Genomic DNA, 27,078 nt, shown 5'->3' on the forward strand with positions numbered 1-27,078 from the left:
TATTTCTATTTAAGGATACACTTGAAGTTGTATTTTTTATTACTTTTTAATATTTATATTACAGTAATGGTCAGGATCAGGGCCCCATTCTGGTAGGTGCCATGGAAGCACATATGAAGACATGGTCCACATGCCAAAGAGCTTGCAGTCTAATGCCCCAATCTCCTTGCAAACCACTCTGAGGCCTAAAGATGAGCATTTATGGGAAGAGACTGGTGCTTATGCAGCAAATCTTGCTCTGCCTTTTAATAACTTACCTAGATTTATGGGTACTTATGAAAGCTGTGCACAACGGACAGAAATCTGGAGATTTAGTTGGACAATTATGTAAAATTTCATCTTCTTTTCACTGTGCCCAGAATCAAATGACTCTAACAAATATATCTGAGCTAAGCGTTTTTGTTTTTGTTTTAATTTAAGTGCCTTAAATAATTAAGAAGGAAACAGGAAATGGCGATCTGAAGATTTTGCTAAGAAGAATTGAAAACATAAGCTTTGCCAGTAAAAATCATTGGAAAACAGATATTTTGTAAGGTACATTTTATAAATATGGTAAAAGTGTAAGATTAAACCAGATGGTAATTTTTTTTTAATGCAGTTATATACTGCTTAGGGGTTTTATGGTGGTTTTTTAAAATTGCATTTGTGGTTATTTAGTGCTTTATAGTATTATAAGAAACACTGGAGCTTTCCTTCAGTGTGAATTTAGTAGTAAAGAAATGTGCCACATTGCAGCCAAAATCTGCCATTTGTAGAACAGGTATGCCACAGACAGTTACATTGCAAACTTCCATTCCCTGCCCCTCAAGATACATGAACACTATTGTGGATTAAACAAGAATGCAGTCTTCATGGCCCATTCAACCCTTGCACTCTAGATTGCTCGCAAGGGTGTCAATACCAATTGCAGGGAGCAGATTGAGACTGGTGGTGGTGGCGCTCCATACTACCCTTCCTTTCTGTTTTCATTGGATTCTAAGCTTTTATTAACATATCCCCCACCCCAAGATTCTAGTTGCAAGTATTTTGTTTTGAAAGTGAACTGATGCATTGCTGACCCTAGCAGAGTGAATAATAGTTGTAAGGGCCAAATGCTTAAATGCTTCCCATCCTCGTGATAGGAATGGAAAGTCTGAAGCCCAGCCAAACCACCACGGATGAGCAGAGCAGGCCATGTAGGAGGACTCAACCTAGAGGAATCTGGTGGCAAACCAGGAAAAGTATAGAGGAATGGCCAGTACTAATAATTTTTATGTCATGGCAGTGCCCAAAGGCCTCAGTCAGGATCTGAGTTACATATGCATGTGAACACATGGTCCCTGTCTTGAAGAGCCTTCAGTCTAGGAGGTAGATCCTTCTCTACATGGATCCAAAGGCCTATACCTCCACATAGGAGTTCCAGATACTACTAAAGTCCACGGAGCTAACAGTAGCAGCAGAGTATCAGACTAACAGATATAATGGAGCATGACCTTGGTATTCACCCACGAAAGCTCATGCTCCAAAACGTCTATTAGTCTGTAAGGTGCCACAGACTCTTTGCTGCAGTAGCAGCAGATTGGTTCTTCATCTGCTCCACGCCAAGTTGATGGGTGGGGTGGGGTAAGAATTACTTTTCCTGCAGCCCACCTTAGGTCCTCTGTAAAAAGCCATTTATTTAGGCTTTGCAAGAGTGAGGATTAGAATCTGGCATAGCTGCCAGATTCTGTACAACTCCATATAACATTTCATGACAATTATTTAATTCATTTGCATAATTACCACATTTAAAAATAATTTGTATATAATTCAAAATTGTAGCTTATGGTTCACACATCCTTCCCCGAACAGTGGTGGGGGTAGGATGTTGAGCTGCATAAAACATGGCAACTGTGGCTGTGGTAGATGGTAGGGTGTTTAGGGATTCTAGAGTAAGTGGTGGAGGATGTGGGAGGGTCTTTGGTGTATAGGTGGTTTCGGGGCTGCTGGGGTGGCTATTATTATTTATTACTTGTATTACAGTAGAGCATAGGGATCTTCTTCATGCATCAGGGCCTGAGTGTCATAGGCACTGTACATACAGGTAACCAAGAGACTGTCTCTACCCTGATGAGTTTACAGTCTAAATAAGGGTAGCTGGATGAGCAGGGATCTTTGTTAAAAGGAAGCTGGAGAAGCCTGAAGCCAGTACTGGGTCCCAATCTGGATGGAGTCCTGGCCTTTGTTGCCTTCTCCTTCACCTGTCAGATCCAGCAGGGGGAACAGCCAGAAAAGAAGTGTGTGGTTTGGATCTCTGTCTAGCTCAGGGGTTGGCAACCTTTCAGAAGTGGTGTGCCGAGTCTTCATTTATTCACTGTAATTTAAGGTTTCGCGTGCCAGTAATACATTTTAACATTTTTAGAAGGTCTCTTTCTATAAGTCTATAATATTTAACTAAACTGCTGTTGTATGTAAACAGGGCTTTGGAGAGGAGCCCGGAGCTGGAGTGCAGAGCTGCAAGTTTTTGCCTGGAGCTTGCTCCAGAGCCGGAGCACAGCTCCAAAGCCCTGTATGTAAAGTAAATAAGGTTTTTAAGAAGCTTCATTTAAAATTAAATTAAAATGCAGAGCCCCCCAGACCGGTGGCCAGGACCCGGGGTGTGAGTGCCACAGGTTGCCTACCCCTGGACTCTAGCTGGTGTAATTGCAGCCCCCTGGTGGTCAGAAGATGCATTTACAGCCTGGTTGGAATGAGTGATGTTTGCGCTAGGCTACAGGGATGCATGAGAGGGCTGACAAATGCATGGCATCTGAGTTGTGTGATCCTTGACTGCCATGAGTCAGTCCAGAGAGGGAGTATAAGCAGCTCCCATTAATCTCAGTGGAATGTTAACTCTGAAGCATAAGGGTGATAATTTTAAATTCAGCATTGTTTTTTCACTGTTTATCATTTTAGCAGAAGTATCCAGCTACTTCGGAGTTTTGTGTGAATTTGAGGATTGGGGCAGTGCATGAGAGGAGTACCTCTGCTTTTCTGTCTGAGCAATTATGATGATTTATGTGGTTTCTATCCTCTAGGAACTGAGATAACTATTGCCATTAAAAGGTCTTTTTAAAATGTTCAAATTCAAAACAATTAATGTAGCTACATAGACAGTCCTTGACTGTTGGTGTAGTTTTTTTTCTACATTTTAAATAGGTCTCTACCATAATATAGTTATAGAGAGAGGTGGACACAGTAGCATTAATTTGCATTACTTACTAGTAATGAAATTGAGATAATAGTGTTTGCCTGGATCATGTTTATGCAGGATTACAATGTTTGGAGAAATCCAATATCCAGGATGAGCTAGATGTTATCTAATTACCTTTTTGCATTCCATGCAGGAGAGCTAATTATGGTTTACAAATACCTGAGGGCATTCCACAAAGACAAAGGAGGAATTTCACAACAAGGGCAAAATGCAGGGGGAGGAGCTGAGCTGGAATGGAGAGGTGTAGGTCAAAGGTGACCTGCATGACAAAAGTGAAAACTGAATTAAATGCTAGTTTCTGTGCTAAACTCATCCCTTACCAGCCTGTGGACAAATGCTGCATAAATGTGGTTTTGACTTTCGTTTTGTTTTGTTTTAAATGAGTCCCCTTCCCCTTCCCCCACTTGTGAAATCCTCTTGGTACTTCCTGATTCACTGACTATACCCCAGAATGTAGCATCTTGCGACCTCACAAATAGCATGGTTTCAGTAAGCCTTCTAGCACTTGTTTTGTTGCATTCTAGGATATCTTCAGAAACTGGGAAGTATCAAGAGGATTACACAGAGGAGAAAATAATTCTTTACAAAAAACAAAAATCATGCCACAGGTAAACTTACACTTGTGGTCTGAATGTCCCACAAAGCCTGATAAATGGACTTCAGTACAGAAATCTGCTAAATTCAGTTTTTATTTTTGCTTTGCAGCTCTTTGTACAGTTACAATGTTGTATACAATGCAACTACTCCTATAGACCCAATACAGTCTCTGGCCCTTCCCCACCCCATGTGACTTGTAGAGTTATGAAAGCATATTGCAGTTTTAAGAACAACGTCAAATTTATTGAATAAAAGAGCTTGAATACTAGTCACACAATTCAAGATTGCTACTTATGTAGTCTAATTAATAAAGGTAGTCATCCTGAGCTACTGTTCGTTACCTCATTAATAGATAGTACAGATACAACTCAGTTCACCCCCTGTTCTCTTCCATCTACTTTTGTGCCTCCACACATTTAGAACTATGGCCTTGATAAGGGCGTAAATACCTTCACAGCAAGCCCAGCTCTGACATAGTTTTTCACTGGGGCCTTGTCTACACTGTCACTTTACAGAGCTGCAACTTTCTTGCTCAGTGAAAAAACACCCCCGTGAGTGCAGCAAGTTTCAGTGCTATAAAGCGCTAATGTAGACAGTGCACCAGCGCTGGGAGCCTCGCCCCTTGTGGAGGTGGGTTTTTTAGAGCGCTGGGAGAGTTCTCTCCCAGCACTCTGCCACGACTACACAAGCCGTGTTAAAGCATTGCCACAGCAGCACTTTAAAGTTGCTGGTGTAGACTAGCCCTGGGCTGAAATCAGGAAAGCATTTCATCATAGTCACCAGGTACCAATTAGTAGTAAGAAGGCTTAACAAACATTGAGTACATATCAAACAGTGCAAGAAAAGAGCGTATCACCATCTTCAAAAAGAAACTCCATAGGTACTGAAATGAATATAATTGTGTGTGCACATGCTAGTTAATGAGACTGCAATGCATGCTAATGGCAGGACAGCCATCCACTTCTGATGCAGAAGACCTGGCTTCAGAACAGGGAAAGGCCACAAGTGGAAGAAATGGTGCTTGTTCTCAGTTTTATATTGCAAACTCATTATATTCTTCAGCCCGTTCACAAACATGGAAAAGACAAAGTCCCAGCCCCAAGGATTTTAGTGTCGCTTAGGCACGTGCTATACATTACAAATGCCAGAAAGCATGGAAACGTTGATCGAGATGTCAGAAACTTTGTAAAAGTGGTTTTATTATGTATTTGGTGGAGGAGAGGGAGAATGCACACAGGGCATAAGAGGCTGTTCCAAGCATAGTGGTGGCAAGAGGGAAGGTGTACAGCCCAGAGTGGGAGAAGGAGACAAGGGAAGTAATTAGGAGAGAGGATTGGGAGTAGTATGTAGAATGAAGAGGAAGAGCTGCAGGTGTGAAAAGCCTTGAAAGTCATACCATAGCTTACATTTACTATGGGTAAAGAAGACAAGAAGTTGGTGAAGAGATTAAAATGGGGGATGAGCTGGTCATGATTTGCAGAGGTGGGTGATGATGAAGTCAGAGATTGAGAGAGGGAAGATTATGGTAGCAGCAAATATTTTCTGTTACCAGTCCTTGTAATTTTTATTACATGGCTTATGATATTTTAGTGTGCTGCTTAAAGACTCCGACTCCTGCAGTTTTTTGAATACACGAGAATCTCCGCTTTTATTTAAAAAAAGAAAAAGTAAGTTTATGGCTTCTCATGGTTGTAGAGAAATGCTTGAAAACATGTAGCATGAAGGATCAAAAATTATAATGTAAATGAAAATAATCCAAAATGTATCTTATTTAATTTATAAATTTTGAAACCGAAACCAGACTCATGATTGTTAGTGACCCTAATCCATGATTTAATCATTTTTGAATGCTACGGCAATACTGTATTTTGGATAGACTTGGAGCAGGAAGTCCAGAAAGGAGGCAGTTACAGAAGTCAATACAAGGTATAGCCAACACACAGAATAAGTTTTAGCAGTAGAACTGGAAAGGAAAGGACAGACATTTAGAAAGATTCTCATGCAAAAATTCCCCAAATGTCCAAAGACATGGCTGAGGTGTGTGTTTGTTTTTTAACATATAAATCTTGGAATCTACAAGATCTGTGGGTAAATTGGAGCCTTAATCACCAGCATATAAAATAATTAATTGTAAAACATTGTCAAGAGAGATGTCAACATTTCTTGGACCCACCCAGTATTCTAACACCTACATGGGCTAATGGAAAATAAAATCATATGTGCCCTCACACATAGACTAACGATGTACTGGTATAATAGCATTGGGACCAGAGTGTTCAATCAGTCCCAAACCACTCTTTTCTGCCTGGAGAGTTTCCCCTCAATTTGGATATTCCTGTTTCTGCACAAGATATACTGTTAAATGCAGGACAAGACCCCCCACAGGGCCCCAGAATCCTTTGCACTGGCTGCTGCAGAACCTTCTTTAAAACACCACTGCAGCTAGGAATCTAGCATGCTTTGGGGATTTAAAGATGTCTTTGGCAAATGACTGAGCATGAATAGAGACCTCCTTTAAGAGAAGATGATGACATGAGGCATATTATTTCAACATATACAAGTTTCTGCTGAGAACTATTATTCTCTTATGCCCTGCTTTAATAACATGGCAAATAGCTTTAATACCTATTACAAATAAATAAATAAAATAGATCACACTCTCCAGTCTGCATACTTAATCTGCAGTGAGACGAGGAATAAGCAGAACAAACCAAACGAGAAGTGTTACAAAAATATTGTCCAGATAGACAAGTGAATGTACATCAGGCCACAAAGCTCTCTAGCTCGGTGGCAAATCAGCTCATCTCAGTCATGTGGCCTAGGCAGACTCTCCGTCTGGGCCTCTGACAAAAGTACCAGCTCCTCCAGCAGGTCAAATCGTTATGCCTCTGACAGTAATTCTAGAAATTCCAGACACCTCTAGACCCAGTTAGTGAGATATTTAAAATAGGAGTGCCAGGGTGGGGACAATTTGGAAACTGCTGCTTAGATTGCAAATCTCTTGCTCTAGCCATGATCTCTAGGCAGTTACTGGCACTGCAGCTTGTTCAGAATAAAATGGGGAAGGGGAATAATCTCTGTCAAGGGAAGACACTGAATTAGTGTTTAGAATTCCATGTTCAGGAGATATGGCTCTTGCTCAGAGACTTTGAAACCCCAAGTCAGTCTACAAGCCTTTTAATGTAATTTCCTCCCTCTCCCCTTTCTGCCTTTCCTTTGGGATTGTGACTCCTCTTCCATTGTGCATGTGTGTCTCTCTCTCTCATATGCACACATGCAGGACTGTGACCTGTCTGTCACCCGCTGGTCCCTCTCTCCTTTCTTTGTGGGTTTTTAATGCATTATGGAGACTGTGAACAACCCACTTTTTTCCTTATGGAGTGAATATCTCTCCTCTCCCCCCCGCCAGCAAACACCTCTTCCCTATTGGCTCTCTTTTGCTTTTATTTCCGATTGTAGTTCTCATTGTATGTTGGGGGATTGGAGCTCTGTCTAGGGCTGCTGCGATTTTATCTGCTTGAATGAGACCTCTGCCAGTGTTAGATAGAAGGTGTGGTGTTTGGGGCTCTCCAGGAAACACTCCTCTTGCACATAGTGAGCAGTGGGTGGGGTCTCTGGAGGACAGCACTCCCTGCCTTTGGTAGGTGTAGCCAATGGTTCTCTTATGACAGGGGTGGGCAAACTTTTTGGCCCAAGGGCCACATCTGGGTGGGGAAATTTTATGCAGGGCCATGAATGTAGGGCTGGGGCAGGGGGTTGGGATGTGGGAGGGGGTGCGGGGTCTGGGAGGGGGTGCGGTGGGCAAGAAGGGGCTCAGGGCAAGGGGTTGGGGTGGAGGAGGGGTGCAGAGTGTGTCAGAGGGCTCTGGTCAGGGGATTGGGGTGCAGGAGGGGTGCAAGGTGCAGCAGGGGGCTCAAGGTAGGGGGTTGGGGTGCAGGGTGCAGCAGGGGGTTGGGGTGCAGGCAGGGTGTGGCAGGGGGTTGGGGTGCAGGAGGGGTTCGGGGTGTGGGCTCCGGCCCGGTGCCACTTACCTGGAGCAGCTCCAGGGTGGCAGCAGCGCGCACCAGGGCAGGCTCCCCGCCTGCCTGCCCTGGCCCGCACCACTTGTGGAAGCGGCCGGCACCACGTCCCTGCGGCCCTGGGGGGGAGGGGGCGGGGCAAATGCTTGTGCTGCCCTTGCCTGTGGGTATGTCCCCTGAAGTTCCCGTTGGCCACGGTTCCATGTTCCTGGCCAATGGAAGCTGCGGGGGGCGGTGCCTGCAGGAGGGCAGCGCGCAAAGCCCTCTGCCCCCTTCCCCCTCCTCCATCCCGGGGCTGTAGGGACATGGTGCCGGCCGCTTCCGGGAGCAGCACAGGGCTCATGGGGGTGGCAATCCCGTGGGCGGGATCCAAAGCCCTGATAGGCCAGATCTAGCCCATGGGCAGTAGTATGCCTACTCCTGTCTTAGGAAATGGTGCCTCCTGCTTGTAGTGAGTGGTGGGGTGCAGTTTTGGCACTCTTGATGGATGGCATATCCTGTCTGGAGCTCTTGGGGTGGGGTGCGGGGAATAGCTTCAGCTTCTGGCAGGTGAGGGGTGAAGTTTGTGCAGGATGAACTCTGTCTTTCTTATTTTTCTCCTTTTCCTGCATCTCCTCTTCTCCCTTCCATCTCTTTCACTTGTTTTTCTTTCTTTTCCTGCTCTCATCCTTCCCTCCCTCCCCCTCCGCTTCCCCATTGTCTCGCAATATCTTACATCTTCAAAGCATTGCACTGGCCAAATGCTAGCTCAGGGGTGCCCAACCTATGGCTTGCAGGCAGTGATGAGCTGCCAAAATTTTAACAACCGGTTCCCTATAAAAAGTTCTGATTTAAGGGGGGTGGGGAGTGGAGGAGGGGCCGGGGCAGGCGGAGACATACTTGTGGGGCTGGAGGCCCCTGCAGGGCCTTGGGAAAATTGCCCCACTTGCCCCCCCAGCAGCCCTAGAGCTTGCAGCCCCTTCCCCCCTTACCTTTCTGGCAGCTCAAAGCAACTCCGGAGCTCAGCTGAGCTGCCCAGCTGATGCCGGTGTGCTGCAGCTGGGGGGAAGCGGGGGAAGGGCTGGGGGAGCCTCAGCCTCCCCAGCTGGGAATCCTGGGAGCAACAGGATGGTCTGGCCCATGGACCGGAGTTCTTTGCCCACCCCCTGGCCCTTTAACAACCGGTTCTCCACGGAGGTCTAATTTTAGCAACCGGTTCTTGGGAACCTGTGGGAACCTGCTCCAGCTCACCACTGCTTGCAGGCCATACACAGCCCATCAGTGCATTTCATAAGGCCCACAGTCTGCTTCAACACAATATACTAATGGCTGATTCATTATCATTTTGTTATGTGTCTCTCACTTTGAGACAACCTTTAGCAAACTGGTTTCTGAGAAACAACCTCAGACTTCTCACTAGCTCAAAAAATGTACTCTTTATTTGTGATTAGGGAGAGGGTTATGTGTTTTTTCCTGTTTTTTTCCTGTTTTCTTGAATTCTGATACACATTTTATGCACTGATTTCTTTATTTGTTTTTAAGTAAACAATACTATACATAAAAACAACCTATCTAAATACATACGAAACAAGCTGGACTTAAAATATAAATCAATACAGGTAACTTTAAATCTTATCAAAATATATAGAATCTGGTTGGCCCATATGAGGTGCTTAGGTTTCTGTGGCCCTCCTGTGTAATAAGGTTGTGCACCATTGTACTAGCTAATTTTATCTCTGTGATCACTCTCTCTCTCACCTTAACAAAGCTCTTTGAATTCTTCCCCTTTTCTTTGTTTTCTTTGCTTTTCCCCACCCAAAACATTCACCGCTCCCATGAAAGAGAATTGGTCAAGCAGCAGTAGGACATGCATTGAATTGTCTTTTATTACAGGATAACAGACATCATTTACTGATTGCACCCCTGGTTCCTGTAACTCCTTAATTTGAGCTTCCATCTACTGTAGTAAAATGTGTGTAACAGGGCCAAAAAAACAGAAGTATTCTCCTTCCTGATTTCATATTTTTAAAATAACGGACAATACCCCATTCCGAGCAGTACACCCCCTCTGGGTTTTGTTCTTGTTTTGCTGGCTTGTGACCAAAGACAATTGGACCACTCTTTCTAGTCAGGCCAACATTTCCTTGAATAAAAAGGGTAGAACTTGAGGCCTCGTCAAAAAGGCTGTTGCTACTGTGTGCATCATCTAATAAGTTACTGTCTCCCGTGTGGCCGATCTTCTCCCTGAGGACGAGTGTGTCACCTTGGCAATGTGCCCGGGCCCAGCCACCATCAGCGCCATTGCTTTCACAGAGCCACGTCTTGCTTAGCAGAGAGCATTGAACAATACTATGTTCAGTTTTATTCATTCACTGCACTTCAAAGTTAAGTTTTTTGTTTGTAATGTGAATGATATCAGAGCCACACAGTTTGTTGTCTGTTAATAAGAATAGATTTTAGTAGTTGATAATTCCCTTTCTCTACTGCATGGAAAAATCAGTATCTGGATATTTATGCATAAGAGGAAATAATCCTTCGCTGCACAGGGTTTTAGGCACACAGCGAGAAAGAAACCTGCTTTGAAGGGCTTGAACTATTAAAAGAAATCTGCTGCAAATGCTCACTTGAATGTCATGCATTTCCAATGTTTTGTTGCTGCTGTAGTGGGCTATATGTTTCCCTTAATAGAGGCATTCTGTTTCTCCTGCATTACTAAAACAGAACTAAACTGCCAATGTAATCCGTGAGCCTTCCTGATCTCTGCCCTGAAAAATATCACCAGGGTTAAAAGTGAAAACGCTTCCAGCAGAGACTCCAGAATTGGTTAGGAAATAAATAAGCATTGCACTTGGAGCTTTCAGTCTGCTGGTACAGCCTAAAATGCAAGAGCACTGAAAAATGTACACTGTTTTGTGACATGATGGCTTGGGATTTCCTCATAGAAGGCGCTTGTCTCAGAAACTACTTTAATTCAGCATGCAACACTACAGCCTAGAATTATTTTTTGTATTGAATTGCAGATATGTGAGTCAGCAGATACACAGTGGAAAGGCATTTATACTTGTGTGGTAAACTGATTCTGCCCTTTCGGGTGGTGTAGTGGGGTTTATTAGCTTTATTTGTGGTGATTGTTTTAGGGATCAATAATGCTTAAGGGCAAAGTAGGGAGTCTTGTGCGGGCTTCAATGGCAACTACCCTTCCTCCTGATTTCAGGGAGAGGCTTTTTTACTGCCTGCTTTTGTACAATCCTGGGTTCTGTATCAAATCCCAATTCAGTATTGTAAGAATATTTAGCTTTGCTTTGGTTATTTTAGTTTATTTTCTATTTAACGTTTAAATCTTAAATCTGTCCCCTCCCCCCTCTTTGTTTATGCAAAAAAAGTTTGTTTAATAAAAGGTCATATTTTCATAATCAGTCTCTTTTCATCTATAATGTCCATGAGCACTGTAATTTTTTGCTTTACTACCAGTTTTTCGGGGGTGCAATATTTTGAATACAAATGTAAAGACTAAGCCGAGGCCTTTGTAAAAGTTTGGCCCTTAACATCTCCATTTCCTTCTCTTGGCATAGTGAGAAATCTGCTGCTCCTCTACATACTGCAGTAAGAAAGAGAATCGAATCACAGGATATTTGAACGCTCATTTTATTTTAGTGAAGTGATTGAGAATTGGCTCTAAATCAAACTGGTTGTTTAAATGGATTGCATTTTAATTTCAATCACATTCCATTTTTTCAAATTCCTTCATTCTACAAAGTCTTAATCTAGGGTAAAAATTGAAGTAAAACGCTGTAAAATCTAGAGAGCGGAGCTGATGTTCATGCTTCTATCTGAAAGCAGACTGGTATTTTTCCACAGTCTGGGCCTACATCTTAAAAAGTACTGAATCTGACAGGGTTAATAGACAGGAAGCTGCAGCTGCAGCCGACTAATACGGAAGTCAGATTTTTGTTTAACTGACAGCTTTGAAGGCCTGAGGGGTGGGGGAGGGGAACTGGAGAACATAGCATCTGGTATGATATTGACAATTTGTATTATTTTCTGCAGTAGTCTGTTTTTAAATTAGGAGAAAGGTAGGTAGGTAGGGGTGTGTGTGTGTGTGTATGTGTGTGTGTAATGAGCTCCCTACTTTATAATCTGAAATACATTATACAATAGTTTTTGTAGAAATCAAACATTTTGGTTAACTATACACTAAGTATTTAATGGAATTGTGCTCTGTGTATCTGACTAGTGGGTGGGCATTGGGTTTTTAAAATGTAATAAATGATTCTTCCTGATCCTTCAGTATTTGTTAATTTTGTGCCCTCCCATGCATGTTGTTTCTAGATGCTCTCCTCCCTTTTCTAATCATGGCTTTCACTACGTGGGCAACACTTCAGCACTGCAGCAAAGTGAATTTAGCTTTTCTCTTAGAAAGAATAGCTTTTGTGACCTGGATGAACCCTCCCTTCTGCAGGTTTAAAATATCTGAGTGCAGTCAGTAATGCTAGTATGAGACACATTGTTTCATTTGAGCAAGCAGTTAGTGATCACTTTCCTCTGTTTGAAAATCTGATTTATTTTGTACTAGAGTTCATGTATAGGACCTCTTTTTAAGTTTCTTTGCTGAAACAGGCCTAGCTTAGCCTGTCTTCTCTATGCACAGGATGGCTCCTGCTTGCCAGAGCTGCACAAAGATAATCGCTCAGGAAGTGTTTCAGCCAATCCCCTGAAGCTTTACATTCAGATTTACCAAAGTAGCCAATCCAGGATTAGCTTTCATTAGGAAGACAGATCATCAAGCTGAAGTGCCAAGCCCTTTCTGTCTGAGTACTGAGAGCCTGTCCTCCATGTTTTATAAGTATTGACATAACACTGTGTTAACAATGCATCCACAGAGGTAAGCTTTACTTTTTACATTTTTTTTTCTCTAAGACCTATGAGTTGTGGGTTAACAGTGTGATTCTCTGTGATTTGTTGCGCAAAACAGACACCACTGCACTTTATTAAGTTGAAACTGTTTAAATTTGCTTTCTTGGGTCACATGGTTAGTAGCCATTAGCCATAGCTTTATTTTGCAGACTGGCAAAACCTTGGCATACCTACTTCTTCACAGGAGGATGGTGTTTTTAGAGTTTATCAAGATCCTGGTATTCCAAAGAAGCTTTCTGTCTCTGAGCAGTTTGCCAGCACTATTGTCTGTTGTGTCACATGCCTGCTGAAGAGAAAATGGAAGCTAGGGAGCAGATGCATTTAACTGCCCTACAGGGAGTCAAGCAGGGATAATGGCAGACAGCAGAACAGGCAAGTTTACCTTTCTAAACAGTGAATGGAATAGCGAAGCTAAATTATCTCTGAGAAAATATGGGATTTTTTAAAACCTGGACATCAGCAAAATGTGCTAATGGCAGATTGTAGATATTGGGCCTAGGTGGTACTGTGCTGTTGCATCATGTTTTTTATGCAGCTTATCTTTACTTGAAATGGATATTGAACTTTTTTCTTACAGGAGTAGTTAATACAATGTGTTTCTCTTTCTGAAGGACAATGTATGGTTAACATTTTGTTCCTTTAAAATAAGTTTCTCAAACTGCAGGTTTTAGAATTAGTTTTCTGGTCAATAAAATGCAGCAGTACATCTGTTTAAATGCCCAGTTCTTTAAAGAAAATATATTTTTCAACTCTTAGCTTCCTTCTCTTGCATAGTTAAAATAAATTTATGTACCTTTTATCTGTGCCTTTTTGTTTTACACTGTAGCAGCCTCAGTTCTGTGTTGAGGAGTCCAGGAGATATAAAATCATGTCTGGTTCTTGACAGTATTACATGTTCGTTTTTGCTTATAGTCTTTTTTTTCTTTGTCTTTATTTTGATTTTGGTTTATTGCTACATAATTGTTTAAAAAATTTCCCTTTTGATCAATTCCCAAATCTGCCAGCCTGTTGTATCTTCTTAACTGTGGAAAAATGAGATGGTTGCTTGAACAGTTGGTAAGTAAGCAGTGTGCTGCTCTCTGAACATTTTTAATAGTTTAACAATTTTTGGTTTTAACAGGGGGCCACTAGTCCAGCAGGTGAAGTACTGTCAGTGGCTAGTCATGTAAAAAAATTGAAGCTTTGATCAGTGTCTATTTTAAATGGCTTGTTCACGTAAACTGTGTTCCCTTTTGAATGTACTGTTTTTTTCTGATAATATGCTGCTAAACTTGAAGCTTATACTTCCTGTTTACCTGTGGCCAGTGAAATTTTTTTTACTTACGCTTTGTTTCTAGATCCTTAATTAACATGTTTGGAGGCTAAAGCGCCGTTTGGTTGTTCCTCAGGCTTTTGAGGTGTAATGAAAGTGCTAGTACTCAGCAGTACTTTACTCAGTACTTTACACAGTTAAAGGGATATTTCTTCCTAAGTCTGTGTTTTTGATATTACATGAAATATCACCTAAGATCAAATTTTGTTTGATTTATTACTAATTTTGAACACCTTGTGCCTTTGTTTCATAGTTGAGCTGTAGCACTTGTATGTGTATCTTAAGTTGTTTTTCACTGGACATTTTCTCATAGCAGTGCAGTTATCAGAAACATCCTCTTTGGTGCTTTTGATCTAATTTTTGCACAGTTTCATAGTAGTCCAGCTCATACAGTGTTAAGAATGGACCCAGATCTAATGTGGATCTAGAAATGATTATACCTCGTCATTGTATGCTAACTTTTATAGAACGGTCCCATAGATTTGATAACATACTGTAACATAATCATTTAACTCTGGTTACTTCTTTGCCAAGATTAATATTTTACTTGAAAATGTAAAAACCCAAAAGTAGTATTATATGGTAAAAAATGCCTAATTCGGATCACAATCTAAACCATTGCTGAAGTGTACTGTTGCTTCATGTTTTTATAGTACTTATATATGACTTAATATATTTTTCAGCATACACAAAGGTGATGATGTAGCTAAGAAATAATGAGTTTATGCTGTTTTTATTCTGTGATTCCTAAAATGAGAAATTGCATTTGGGCATAGTTTTCCTAACAACAGTATATACACGTTAGCAATTTGGTTTGGAGTCTTAAACATTGCATAATATTATATTTAATATGAGGAAGCAGGAATAAGTGATCTGCAATCAAAAAGCTTGCATTAAAATGGCTCCCACAGGTTTTGTTAAACAAGGATCTGTTTCAAATCTGCACCTCCTGACACATTGTTGACAGTGAAGTATATTTGTATAATCTGCCCTTGTGCATGTAATGAAACGTAGCATTGTGAGTCTAAGTTCGCTATTTTTAATCAGTCAAATATAATTCTTTTATAGTTCACAAAAAATAAATGTCTGCATTGCAGCAAGATGTCTGAGGCAAGGTAGAGACAGCAGTGTTGTTTTACAGATCAGCCCAATCACGCTGCTCCATGGAGTGCTTGAGCCAATAGAAACAGAGTGTAGGTTAAAGATTGACAATTGCAGTGGCAAGACTGAGAAAGGCCTTCTGGAAATTTCTACCATCTTTGTTCCATCTAAGTAAAGCAAATTCAGCTAAGCTGAAGAATTTCATGTATTTTTGGTGCTTTGTCAAGGTATGATGCTATCACTCACTGTTATAGATTGCATAATAGGAAACACGGTGTGCTGTTTTTCTAATGTTCAGGCCAGATGGGGTGTGGGGTTTTGTTTAAGAGACAGAGACAAGGAAAAAGCATGTACCCCTTCTAGCCAAGATTTTACAGGGCTGATTCTTGTTCATTTTACAATTACGCTGAACATGTATGAAGCAATGTAGTTGAGGTATATACCATTTGTAGAAGGTGGCCATTGTTCTGGTGTAACTAGGAATTAATCGTATAATTGCTCTTTAAATTTTCTAGCAACTAAAGAGTTATTTTACTTGTCCAGGATGAATATGATTAGCCATTATTATTTAGTGGCAACATCCAGTTACTTTTGTAATTAGCTATACAAAGAATGTAATGGGGAGAAACAGAAGAGTGATCTGGATTATAATAAGGATGAACACAATAGCTTTTTAAAAGCCACATGTCCCTTTCATACTTTGTAGGCAAACTATTTTAGCAGGGAGTTAAGTAGTGCTAGGGAAAAATGAGTGACTTTTTGAAACTAGTGACAATATTTAGCATACCCATAAGGAAATGATGCAAAGTACAAATAACTTCAAATCTGATTTATTTTCCTCTCTCCCTCAGGCATCTGAGTAAAAATAGGCTTCTCCCCACTTCATTGACCTTGGAAGAAGCATATGCTAAAGGGACTTTCACCTTCATAGTACAAAAATTAGTATGTAAATTTAGCTCCTCCATGTTAGTGTCCACTGGCTTCATCTACCTATTCTCTTTGGGCTGCTAGCCAGTATATAATCCCACTTCTTTCTTGCTTGCTTTCTTTTTTCTTAAACTTTAGACCGTGTTTACACTACAAAATTATGTCAACTTAACTGATTTATGTCGGCATACAGCCACTACAGTTATTAAATTGCTTGCATGCATGCACACTTGGCTCCTTGTGTCAGCAATGCGAATCCTCACCAGGAACGCTTGTATCAATTGTACTGTCAGTTGAGGCATTGTGGGTAGGCTCCTGAAAGCCAGTAATAGTTGATGTTAGCAATGCAGTCTCTACACTAATACTGTGTCAACCTACTTAAATCGAGCATGAGTCTACGTGGCTTGGGGAGGTGGTGTTATTAAATAGGTGTAGAGAGGCACTTACATTAGCAGGAGCCAAATTTAAGTGAAGACACTTCCACAGCTAGGTCGATGCATGGCAGCTTACATTGATCTAACCCTGTAGTTTGGACCAGGCTTTAGTAGCCATGTTCATCCAACAGTTGGGAAGTGGTAGAGCAAGGCACTTTAAGACTGGTGCCAATCCAGAATCATCTGCAAGGGCTGATAAGTCTCAGTAAAGACTGCATCCTGTTTCTTTTTCCACATGGAACACTTTGTATCACTTTGGAGCCCCAGATGGCACCTTGAGGTTTCTGAAGTTGCACCCAAACATGGGCACTCACGTAACAGTGCATAGTATTATCCATTAGGCCAGTGATCCCCAAAATGTGGGGCATGCCTCCCCAGAGGGACATGAAGGAATGTTTTGGGGGGGTGCGAGGCTTTGGCCAGCCCCCTGAGGAGGGAGCACCTCCCAGCCCAGCTCCTGCCCCAGCCAGAACTCCACTCTGCCCCCAGCTCTGCCCTGATTCCCTCTGCCCCGAGGCCAACTCCGCCTCTAGCCCCAGCTCCTCCCTCATCCTCAGTTCTGCTCCCCTCCCTCCCCGCTCCTCCTTCAGACCAAGCTCCTCTGCCAAGGACACCTTGGCTGTGCAGTAATGGAGGTGGGGTGCAAACAGATTCCATTACTGATACTGGAAAACTGGAAAAGTTCGGGCACCACTGCACTAGGTCGTTAGCCTGACCTCTCAAATTGGATTTAGAAAATATTTCTAATGTTAATAGAACTCGTGTCCACTTTCATATCCAATTTGGAAGTGTAGCACATTATGAGCTGAGTTTCATGTACTTTGCCACAGATTGAAGAAGTCAGTCTTATAACTATTGCCAATTTACATAGTATCTGTGTGTCTCAAAGCGTGTGATAAGCACTGTACCAGCAGCATTAATATAGATAGCACTGACCTTTGTTTACAAACATTCCCAAACTGTGCCTGTATATTTTTGAGGTCTGAGCCTATAAATATCCTATTTATATTGAATGGGCCTCAGCTGTATATCTCCCATTTTGAGAGAGATTTGAACGATGCCACATCTTTTTTACATGTTTTTTCCCCTTGTGCTAAGCTATTTTAAATGCATATTGTATAGAATAGATTTTTTTAGAATATCCTAAATGTGTGAAATAGAATAAAATAAAAATCGGATATTACATTTTGGCATAGGTACCTAGCCTAATTGTTGCCCTATCTAAACAGTTGAACAAGCACTATTTACATTATTTCAATTACTTAGTACAAGGTGGGCATTTTTCAGGGGACTCAGAATAATAAAACATCAAATCTAGGAGATTCACACTGAAGACTGAATCTAAAATTGAAAAATTTCCTTAGTAACCTGTGACTTCACAAAACTCCCTATCTTGTGCATTTCTAGTTAAACATTTGGATGTCAGGTGTCCCTTTGTCATCCTTTACCATTTCTGATATTTAGATGATTGCTTCGAAAATAGCACTGCTGTTTAAACAAGAGATATAGTTATTGAATAAACTGCTACCATTTTAGCTACAGTACAGGAATGAGGCAGTGCAGTGCTGCCAGACGCCATTTTAAGAATCCTGCATAAATAGCATAGCTACCGATGAGTAAGAGACTGTTATAGGTGAGTGCTTATACAAAGCTGCTATTTATTCAGCAATGGCATGCTAATATTTTTTTTCAATTTTTATTGAATGCAGTTTTTTGAAATCATGATTTATATTTGTTACAAACAAGTATGATCTAGAGGAAGCAGGAATTATCTTTAGGATAAAATTTAATATTAATTCTTATGGTCTTAAAGCAGTATTTTTTTTTAATTAAAGGGGGAAAAAGACTTCCATAAATGTATGGTTCTTGGGCTTAAAATAATTCCCATATGTAGACTGAGAATATTGTGCATGTGGGCATGGGCTCTTCTAGGTGGTTTTCCATATCCATCAGATTTTCTTGGTTAAATGTCAAGGTGCAGTAGTTCATCTGCAACTTTTTAATTATTCTCTGTAGTTACCATAGGTTAAGTACAGGTGTAGATATTTTTACATATGTACATTTTGAGATAAATATTACTAATAAAGGGAAGATCTTCCTTTGTAGAACAGTTTATTTAATTGTATGAAATTAACAATTTGAATTGCATAAGTGAATAACTCTCTTTTATGTTAATAAAGGAAAGCATTATTCAGTTAACTTAATAATGCATTTTTTTGTTAGGTAGAAATAAGTCTTATTTGTAACCTTCCCTTTTTCCCTCCTCTCCTCCAGCTTCTCCCCAAGAAAGAGAACCTGAGCCCCAACCCCCCCGTAATCACACATGTTTAAAAATAGTTTGTGTGAAATGAGTTTGGTTTTATTTTAACATTTTTGGTGACTGAATTTCATTTTTATAACAACCCCGTCAATACAGGTATGACAGGTCTTAAATGATTAATACACGTTTTTGCCAATTTCATTGTTAATTGACTAAGTGTATGTTTCAGTTACTAGTTTTTTATAATATGTTCTGTTTGTTTTGTCAAAGAAATGAGTTAGTTTAAGAATGACTAAGATAAATATTGTACTCAGCTATCTACTTAATGGAGTATACACCACTATCATTTCTGATACATAACCCCAAACTATCATATTCTTAGTTATACATAATAGTAATGCATCTGATTGGAACAATAATGAAATAACAAAAGCAATCAGTACCGCAGAAATTAAGTCTTTTCAAAATGTGATGTGTCTATGTGAGGGTCTAGTCTCATCTCCCAGTTACTGTGTGTTTCTATAGTACTGGCTCTTTGTTTGGATTTATATTGATGCAAAGATTTTTCTTTTTCTTTTCCTCCCTTTTTTGCTATGGGAAACAGTAGGATACTTGTCCCTAGGAGTTTGCTGTCATTGAATTATTGCACTTGAAATCCTTTCTGAGGAAAAGCTGCTGGTGAGATTACTGAGATTGGAAGGTTATGATGCTTAAAGCATGTTCAGAATATTGCTTGTTGCAGTGGAAGACACAAAGCTTGAAAGATCCATATACATTCTGGAAAAAGTTACCCTAAACTAGCTGCAAATTTTCACATACACCCCAGCCAGCAAAGTGATTGCCTATATGAGCTGTAATGTCCTGCAACAAGCCAAATAATGCAAGACATCTCTGAAGTCACTTCATTCCTGTGAACCTATAAATGTTTTTCATAGCTATATTAATTAATACATTTATATTTCATTTCTGTTTTCTTCATACTTTGAATTTTGTTCAGCAGCAAGTCAGTGTTTTCTTCATTGCTCAGGATCTTATGAGTTTTTATTTAAATTTTAGTATTTTGGGTGCTTCTTATTGAGAGGGATGAATTGTTAGTATCCATTAAGGAAAAAAATACATCCTATTCTCTAGGGCTTGACCATACATAATTTCATTTCTGCCACCAGTCCATGAATGATGCAGCAGGTATTTGTTAAAGTTTGTTTTCATTTACAGTAAACTAGAAGTATAAATATATCTAACAAAAATGCAAAACGATTCTATCAAGTAGTGAATTCATTTCAGCATTCAGAATGTTCTACTGATCTTCAGATCTTGAGAGAAACTGTCATCAGACGTCACCTTTATAGTACACAATAGAGACATGTCAAGTCAAGATATTTTGTTCTACTTGGAAACATTTGGGAAGAATATTTTTCTTCTTTTTATTGATGCACCAAAACATTCAGGCTATGTCTACACTGGAGAGCTTACAGTGGCACAGCTATACCAGTGCATCTGCGCCACTGTAAGATCTTTCGTGTAGCCACTCTATGCAGACAGGAGAGAGCTCTTCCGTCGACATAATTAATCCACCACCAACAATAGCAGTAGCTATGTCGGCAGGAGAAGCACTATGCACAGTACCACTTATGCTGGCATAATTTATGTTGCTCAGGAGGATGGTTTTTTCACACCCCTGAGCTACAGAAATTTTGCCAACAAAATGGAAGTGTAGACATGGCCTTACACCTTTTTTAAAGGCTACAGAGATCTTACGTGAAGTTAGTGACCTTTCAGATTTCGTGAATGTAAAAAACTTGATAGCATTAGCCCGAGACAGCCATGTTTAGATGAGAGCTGAGCAAATCTCACCTATCGGAACTCTTATACATGCCAGTACTGACCAACAGTATCCTTGCTGTTGTAGTCTTTGGTCCACATATGCCAATACATCTCAATTCTAATGGACAGTCAGGGATATCTCTAGGAAGCCTTTGCTAGTATACCTTTTTATTGACCTCCAACATCAGTTTTTCTAGTTCTGACTCATACACAGTTCCTCTATATTCTTTATTATTATTTGTATTATCATGGCACCTAGGAGCCCTAGTCCTGGACAGAACCCTGTTGTGCTAAGGGCTGTACAAACTAGGGTGACCAGACGTCCCGATATTTAGGTGTTTGTCCCGTGTCCCGACTGATCTTTGGTCGGGCCGCAATTTGTCCTGATATTTTGCTCCACCGGCAGCACTGGTTTTTTTTGCTCCACCCCCCCTCCATGTGCCCTGATATTGTCTTCCTCTCATCTGGTCACCCTAGTACAAACACAGAACAAAAAGACAGTCCCTGCCCCAAGCCACTTACAGTCTAAGACAATAGATCAAGGGTTCTGAAACCGTATGGAGGGCTGGGTAGGGAAGGCTGTGCCTTCCCAAACAGCCTGGCCCCTGCCCCCTATCTGCTTCCCCCCACTTCCCACCCCCTGACTGCCCCCCTCAGAACTTCCAACCCATCCAACACCCCTTCTCCTTGTCCCCTGACTACTCCCTCCCGAGATCCCCCGCCCCTAACGCCCCCGGGACCTCACCCCCTATCCAACCCCCCCACTCTCTGTCTCCTATTCACACCCCCGCCCCCCTGACAGGCCCCCCAGGACTCCCATGCCTATCCAACCCCCCGCCCTCCGTTCCTTGTCCTCTGACACCCCCCCCAACCTCTGCCCCATCCAACCACCCCCTGCTTCCTGTCCCCTGACTACCCCCCAGGACCTCCTGCCCCTTATCCACATACTCCCCCCCCCCCACCCTCCTACCATGTCACTCAGCAGCAGCAGGACTGGCAGCTGCGCCACCCGGCCGGAGACAGCCACACCGCCCAGAGTGCTGGTGGCACGGCGAGCTGAGGCTGCAGGGAAGGGGTGACAGAAGGGGAGGGGCCTGGGGCTAGCCTCTCTGGCCGGGAGCTCAAAAGCCGGGCAAGATGGTCCTGTGGCTGGATGTGGCCCACGGGCCATAGTTTGCCCACCTCTGCAATAGATGGATGCAGACAGACTGATGGGAGAGTACAATGAAACAAAGAGACAGCATTTGTCAACATGGTAGGCAGTGACCTCAGTACAACTGTGGTCTAACCATTGTCAAGTTTTTTTGTTGGCATCATGGAAGAAGATTGTTTTAAGGAAGGATTTGAAGGAGGATAATGAGGTAGCTTTGCAGATGTTTATGGGAAGCTTCTTCCAGTCCTGAGGGGCAGCATGGGAGAAAGCATGAAGGTGCATATTTGAACATTTAACATGTGGGTAATAGAAGCTATTATGGACCAATCAGAGGCGACAGTTGACATTTCAGTATTGAAAGAGATGATAGGTAGGGTGGGGTAGGCTGTGATGGTCCTTGAAAGTGAAGACAAATAGTTTCTGTTTGATATGGTAGAAAAGTAGGGACAAGTGAAGTGATACAAAGAGGAGTGATGCAATCAAAGAGATGAGCTAGGAAAATGATCTTTGCAACGACATTCTGAGGATATGACTGGGCAAGATTGCACTTGGCGAGGCCTGAAAAAAGGATATTAGAGTAATTCAGATGCAAGATGATGAGAGCCTGGATCAGAGTTTTAGTTGTGTGGATGGAATTGAAAGGCCTTTTCTTTGAGACATTAGGCAGAAAGAATGGTCAAGATTGAAAGACATAGTCTGGATGCGATGACCTAGAGAGAGGTCCGAGTTTAATAAAATGTGCAGATTACAGGCCTGAGTGACATACAAGATGGTGGTGGTGTCCACAGTGATGGAGAAAGAAGGTAGCAGAGCAGGTTGGAGGTGAGGGGTGAAAATTAAGTGCTCTGTTTTAGCCCCGTTAAGCACGAGCTGATGTCTAGATACTGTAGCTACTAATCAGAGAGAAGCTGAGATTTTAGTGTGGACAGGAGACAGGTCTGACTTACAGTGCCCCCCCACTGCCTTTCTTTTTTCCTGTTATGCCAAATTGTATGTAGGTTTTGTGATCTGGACAAATGACCATGGGAAATTTGACTGAGACTATTAAAGATTCACATGGCCCAATGCAAATTTGAACCTGGATCTATCTTTTTGAAAGCAGAGTTCACCACCTTATTCCCATACTGGCAAGCCACCACCAAATTGGAATAAGAAGCATATTGTATATAATAATGTAAATATAATAGTGACAGAAATAGCACCTGTTGTTATATCTTCACATTATTATATACAATATGCTTCTTGTTCCAGTTGGTGGGGGCACTTCAAAAGATTAATCTTATTAAAAAGAGAGAGAGGGGGAAAAAAAACAACAAATATAGCATTTCCTACAGAAAAGCAAAGCACACGTACCACCCATGATGGTGGTGGTAGTATACAACATTGTTTTCAGTGCTAGATGGATTTAAATAAGCACAGTTTTCAAAATCTTGGATGATGTTTTAGTCTGCTGACTTCCAGCTGCACATGAATATCTTGAAAATGTATTTATTAGGATTTTTCCTTGGTTTGTCTGTACACAACAGACAAATCTCAAAACTGGAGATTTTGTGCAACTGGATGGTCTTATTAATTACCTTCCTTCCAGAGCTTCATCTAAACTGGCAAAATTTAGATCCATATTTCTCCATTAGTGATACCAGTGTGGAAGTTATAATGCAGGCAAATCAGAGGTGTTTGTACTACTTTGTCATGTACTACCTTGTCATCTAATCTTACTCTGAATACTGTAGAAGTGCCTGGGTAGGGATGAATGAAATGGTGGTAAAAACACCTGTATTCTGTCTACACTATATTTCCTGCCGTTGCTATTATTGTTAGAGTTGCATGGAGGTGAATTACACAATTGATTTTTTTCAGATTGTAGAGCCTAATTTTAAAATCCTAAATTTTAATCCTTGTCTGTAAAATTACATGTTAGGCCGTAATCCTACAAGATGTTCTGCAGAGAAAGATTTCTTCACTCTGTTAGTGAAGTTAGTGAGGTGCTAACATATGCAGGAGTCTGTCCATACAGTTTATAGGATTTGGACCTTAGATTATAAACTCTTTGAGACAGGAGCCCTGTCACCTACTTGTCTATCAAGTATCATTCATTTATGATGCTATATAAATAATCTCCCATAGATGTTGGAAGACTAACTCACATTAAAATTAATGAATGAAATTTGGGTATATACCCTGTGTATCAGAGGCAAGATAAATTCCCTCTGTGTTCAGATAGTGTATACTCCACTTGAGAATGGACTTTTAAAGTTATATTAGATTTCTGGCCATAAGTATTTGACAGCGTCACTTCAAGGTTTTATGCATGAACCTAAATATGAAAATAATATATTCTAAATTTCTTTCTAACTCCTGTAGCTTGGCTGAAGAGGAAATAAAGGCAGAGCAGGAGGTGGTGGAGGGGATGGATATCTCCACTCGATCCAAAGGTGAGTAAGGAAAAGTGTACTTTATCTGTATTCCAGAGCACAGGAGGAAATTGGAATTCTTCGTTTAAAATCAACAGTGCAATCTGTGATCTGTAATGCAACTGACTAGCCTGAAAACATGAATTCTTAAATGCATATTGGCTTAATTAATGGAAAAATCTCTTTTCTCTAATTCTTTGGGATTTTTTTAATATTGTATTTGAATTGGGCTATGGATTATCCCCTGGTTTTATCAGGTATAATATTCTGAATACATTGTGTCTGAGAACATCAATTTCCTTTTGACTTCTGATCTTCCAGTAATCAAAATTTGATCCAGACTCTCAAGATGTGTCAGCTTCTTGTGGTCTTCCCTACTCACCAAGCCTGGTTTCCCTTGGAAGTCATCTTAAATTTGGAATGGCAAAAAGGGATTAAAAAAGAAAAGATGTCAGCATGTCCCAAAAATACTTAATCATAACTTCACTAAAAATAAACAGGGAACATGAAATTTGCCCTTTCTACAAAAATTGGTCTCATGAGCATGAATAATTTCAAGAACCCCTACAATATGCATTGATTATCCTGACAGGAAGCCAGGGCAGGCTGCAGAATTCTGGAGAACTGAAAATCGCCATCCCTGTAGTATCTGACTGCCCTATGGATTTTGAACTGGATTTTGAAACCCTGGCTCAGGCAATCCATGGTTTGTTTGTTTTTTTCTTTTATTTATATATATATATATATATTAAAAAAATTGGGAGTTTGGATGGGCCAACATGATTCTACAGCTGAGATAGCTGTAGTGTTAGGCCCTGTCTTCACTAGCGAATTTTCCTAATTTTTGTTTCTTTTCATTGCTGCTAACAGTTTAGGTTTTGGAGAGCTGTAGGGCCAGGATTTTTAAGTTCAGGACCTAAATAATGTACCTTTTAAAAACAATCTGGCCCTGGTGTATATGGAGTGCCCACATTTTAAGCACTGTCATCTAACCCTGCTGAGATCAGGTCTGTAGTACTTAAAACAGTGGCCAGAGTCAATGCCCTGTCTCCACCAGGATTCCCAATGTTGTTAACACTAGTGGGGCTGAACTGAACAGGCTTTTGTGAACAGTTATCACCTGTAGGGAAAGATAAATTTGGTGCAAGACAAACTATTAGGAGTGTCCACATAGAGATTTGCGTCTGCTTAACTAAAGTAGTTTATGAATCAGTTGAAGTTAAACTGTACCTTCTGTGTATAGTCAAGCCCTTTGTGGCTGTCTCTTCTGGTGTGTTTTTTTACAATGAGAGAACTAATATACATTATTTATCTTGCTGTAAAAACACACCTTTTTGCCAGTGAAGACATAGCCTGTGAAGAAACCATGAGACTGCTTATAAGTTAACCTTTTGCGTTCCATTACTTTTTAATGATTTAACTGCAGAATTTTAATGTTGAATTAGCCTTATCTTGCTGCATTTAAAAAGAAAAAATTAAAATCAAAGAAAAAAAATAGCCAGCAGAAATATCTGCTGCTTCATAATATTAACATTTAACTTGTTAGTCTCTGCTGGTCATACCTCATTACAATGAATGGGGTGAGAGGGTGGCAAGTTCCCACTTTCCAGTATTTGGTTGGAGATTGGTTTCTTTGTCATTTCACGTGACAGCTGTATTTTCACAATAGAAAAGATGACTAAATTAAAAAACCCTTAGCATTTGTAGAAAGCAGCAAAAATTGTGATGAGATTCTAAAACTGCTGCGTGTTCTTGTTTGTTTTTGGTTTATTTTCTCTACCTATTATTTTCTACTGTTCTGATGTTAATCTTATAGAGAATTTGGCTTTATGTTTTAGCGCCAGTCTAAATTGGGAGATTGACCAGCTGTTATTCCATTATAGCTATGCTGGTCAATTTCCCTTGGCGGCAGTTAGGCCATGTCCCTAGTACTTTTGTGGGTATAACTTACTTTGCTCAGGGGTGTGGAAAAAAACACCCTTCTGAGCCACATAAGTTACACCGACAGAAGCACCAGTGTGGACAGTGCTGTGTTGGCAGGAGATGCTTTCCCTCCGACAAAGCTATGGCCACTCGTTGGAGGTAGTTTAATTATGTCAATGGGAGACCTCTCTCCCATTGGCAGGGAGTGTCTGCATGAGCAATTTTACAGCCAGCTGCATCAGTACAGTGGTTTACTTACAGCAGTGGCTGTATGTCAGCATAACTTGCGTCAACAAAACTCTGTAGCGTAAACAATATCTACTTTATCAGACAGTTTTTCTGGTATAAGGTGCGTCCATGCTAGGAGAGCTTTGCTGGTATACTATACAGGTATACCTGTATTTGCAACAGGGACGTGCACAAGTGGGGGCAAGCGGGGGCATAGAGCTTCTCTGCCCCTAGGGCCGCAGATGGGGCCGGATGGAGGAAGGGAAGACTGAGCTCCTCCCTGGGTGGGGAGGAAGGGCAGGGAGCTTCTGTGCCCCCACCAAAAGGGGTCAAGTTTAAATTCCTGCACACGCCCCTGATTGGTAAAGCACTGGTAGTTTAGACCTGCCTAAGAATGGTTTATTTTGATTTAGCATAATCTAAGGCCTTGTCTACACTGCCACTTTATAGTGCTGCAGCTTTCTCAGGCCTGGTCTACACTAGGCGTTTAAATCGGTTTTAGGAGCGTAAAACCGATTTAACGCCAAAACCGTCCACACTAGGAGGCACCTTATATCGATTTTAATGGCTCTTTAAACCGGTTTCTGTACTCCTCCCTAACGAGAGGAGTAACGCTAGTATCGGTATTAACATATCGGATTAGGGTTAGTGTGGACGCTGATCGACGGTATTGGCCTCCGGGAGCTATCCCACAGTGCACCAGTGACCGCTCTGGACCGCAATCTGAACTCGGATGCAGTGGTCAGGTAAACAGGAAAAGCCCCGCGAACTTTTGAATATTT

At 41.2% G+C, this 27,078-nt stretch overlaps 1 protein-coding gene across 11 annotated transcripts in view; it reads left to right on the forward strand.

The window, feature by feature from the left end:
• ZMYND8 (zinc finger MYND-type containing 8) overlaps nt 1–27,078 on the forward strand; it is a 135,307-nt gene that overhangs the window by 22,591 nt on the left and 85,638 nt on the right. For 2 of the 11 annotated variants that reach the window (XM_044986029.1, XM_044986030.1), the window contains exons 3-4: nt 24,096–24,166; nt 24,738–24,851. In XM_044986029.1, the coding sequence (XP_044841964.1) occupies nt 24,096–24,166; nt 24,738–24,851 (185 nt within the window). Of the gene's footprint in view, nt 1–420; nt 535–12,601; nt 12,689–12,968; nt 13,093–24,095; nt 24,167–24,737; nt 24,852–27,078 lie in introns of those variants that run through there. The other 9 variants (XM_044986032.1, XM_044986035.1, XM_044986034.1 and 6 more) reach the window with 8 other exon arrangements.

This window comes from Mauremys mutica, chromosome 13, assembly GCF_020497125.1.
Source record: "Mauremys mutica isolate MM-2020 ecotype Southern chromosome 13, ASM2049712v1, whole genome shotgun sequence".
Taxonomy (NCBI): domain Eukaryota; kingdom Metazoa; phylum Chordata; order Testudines; family Geoemydidae; genus Mauremys; species Mauremys mutica.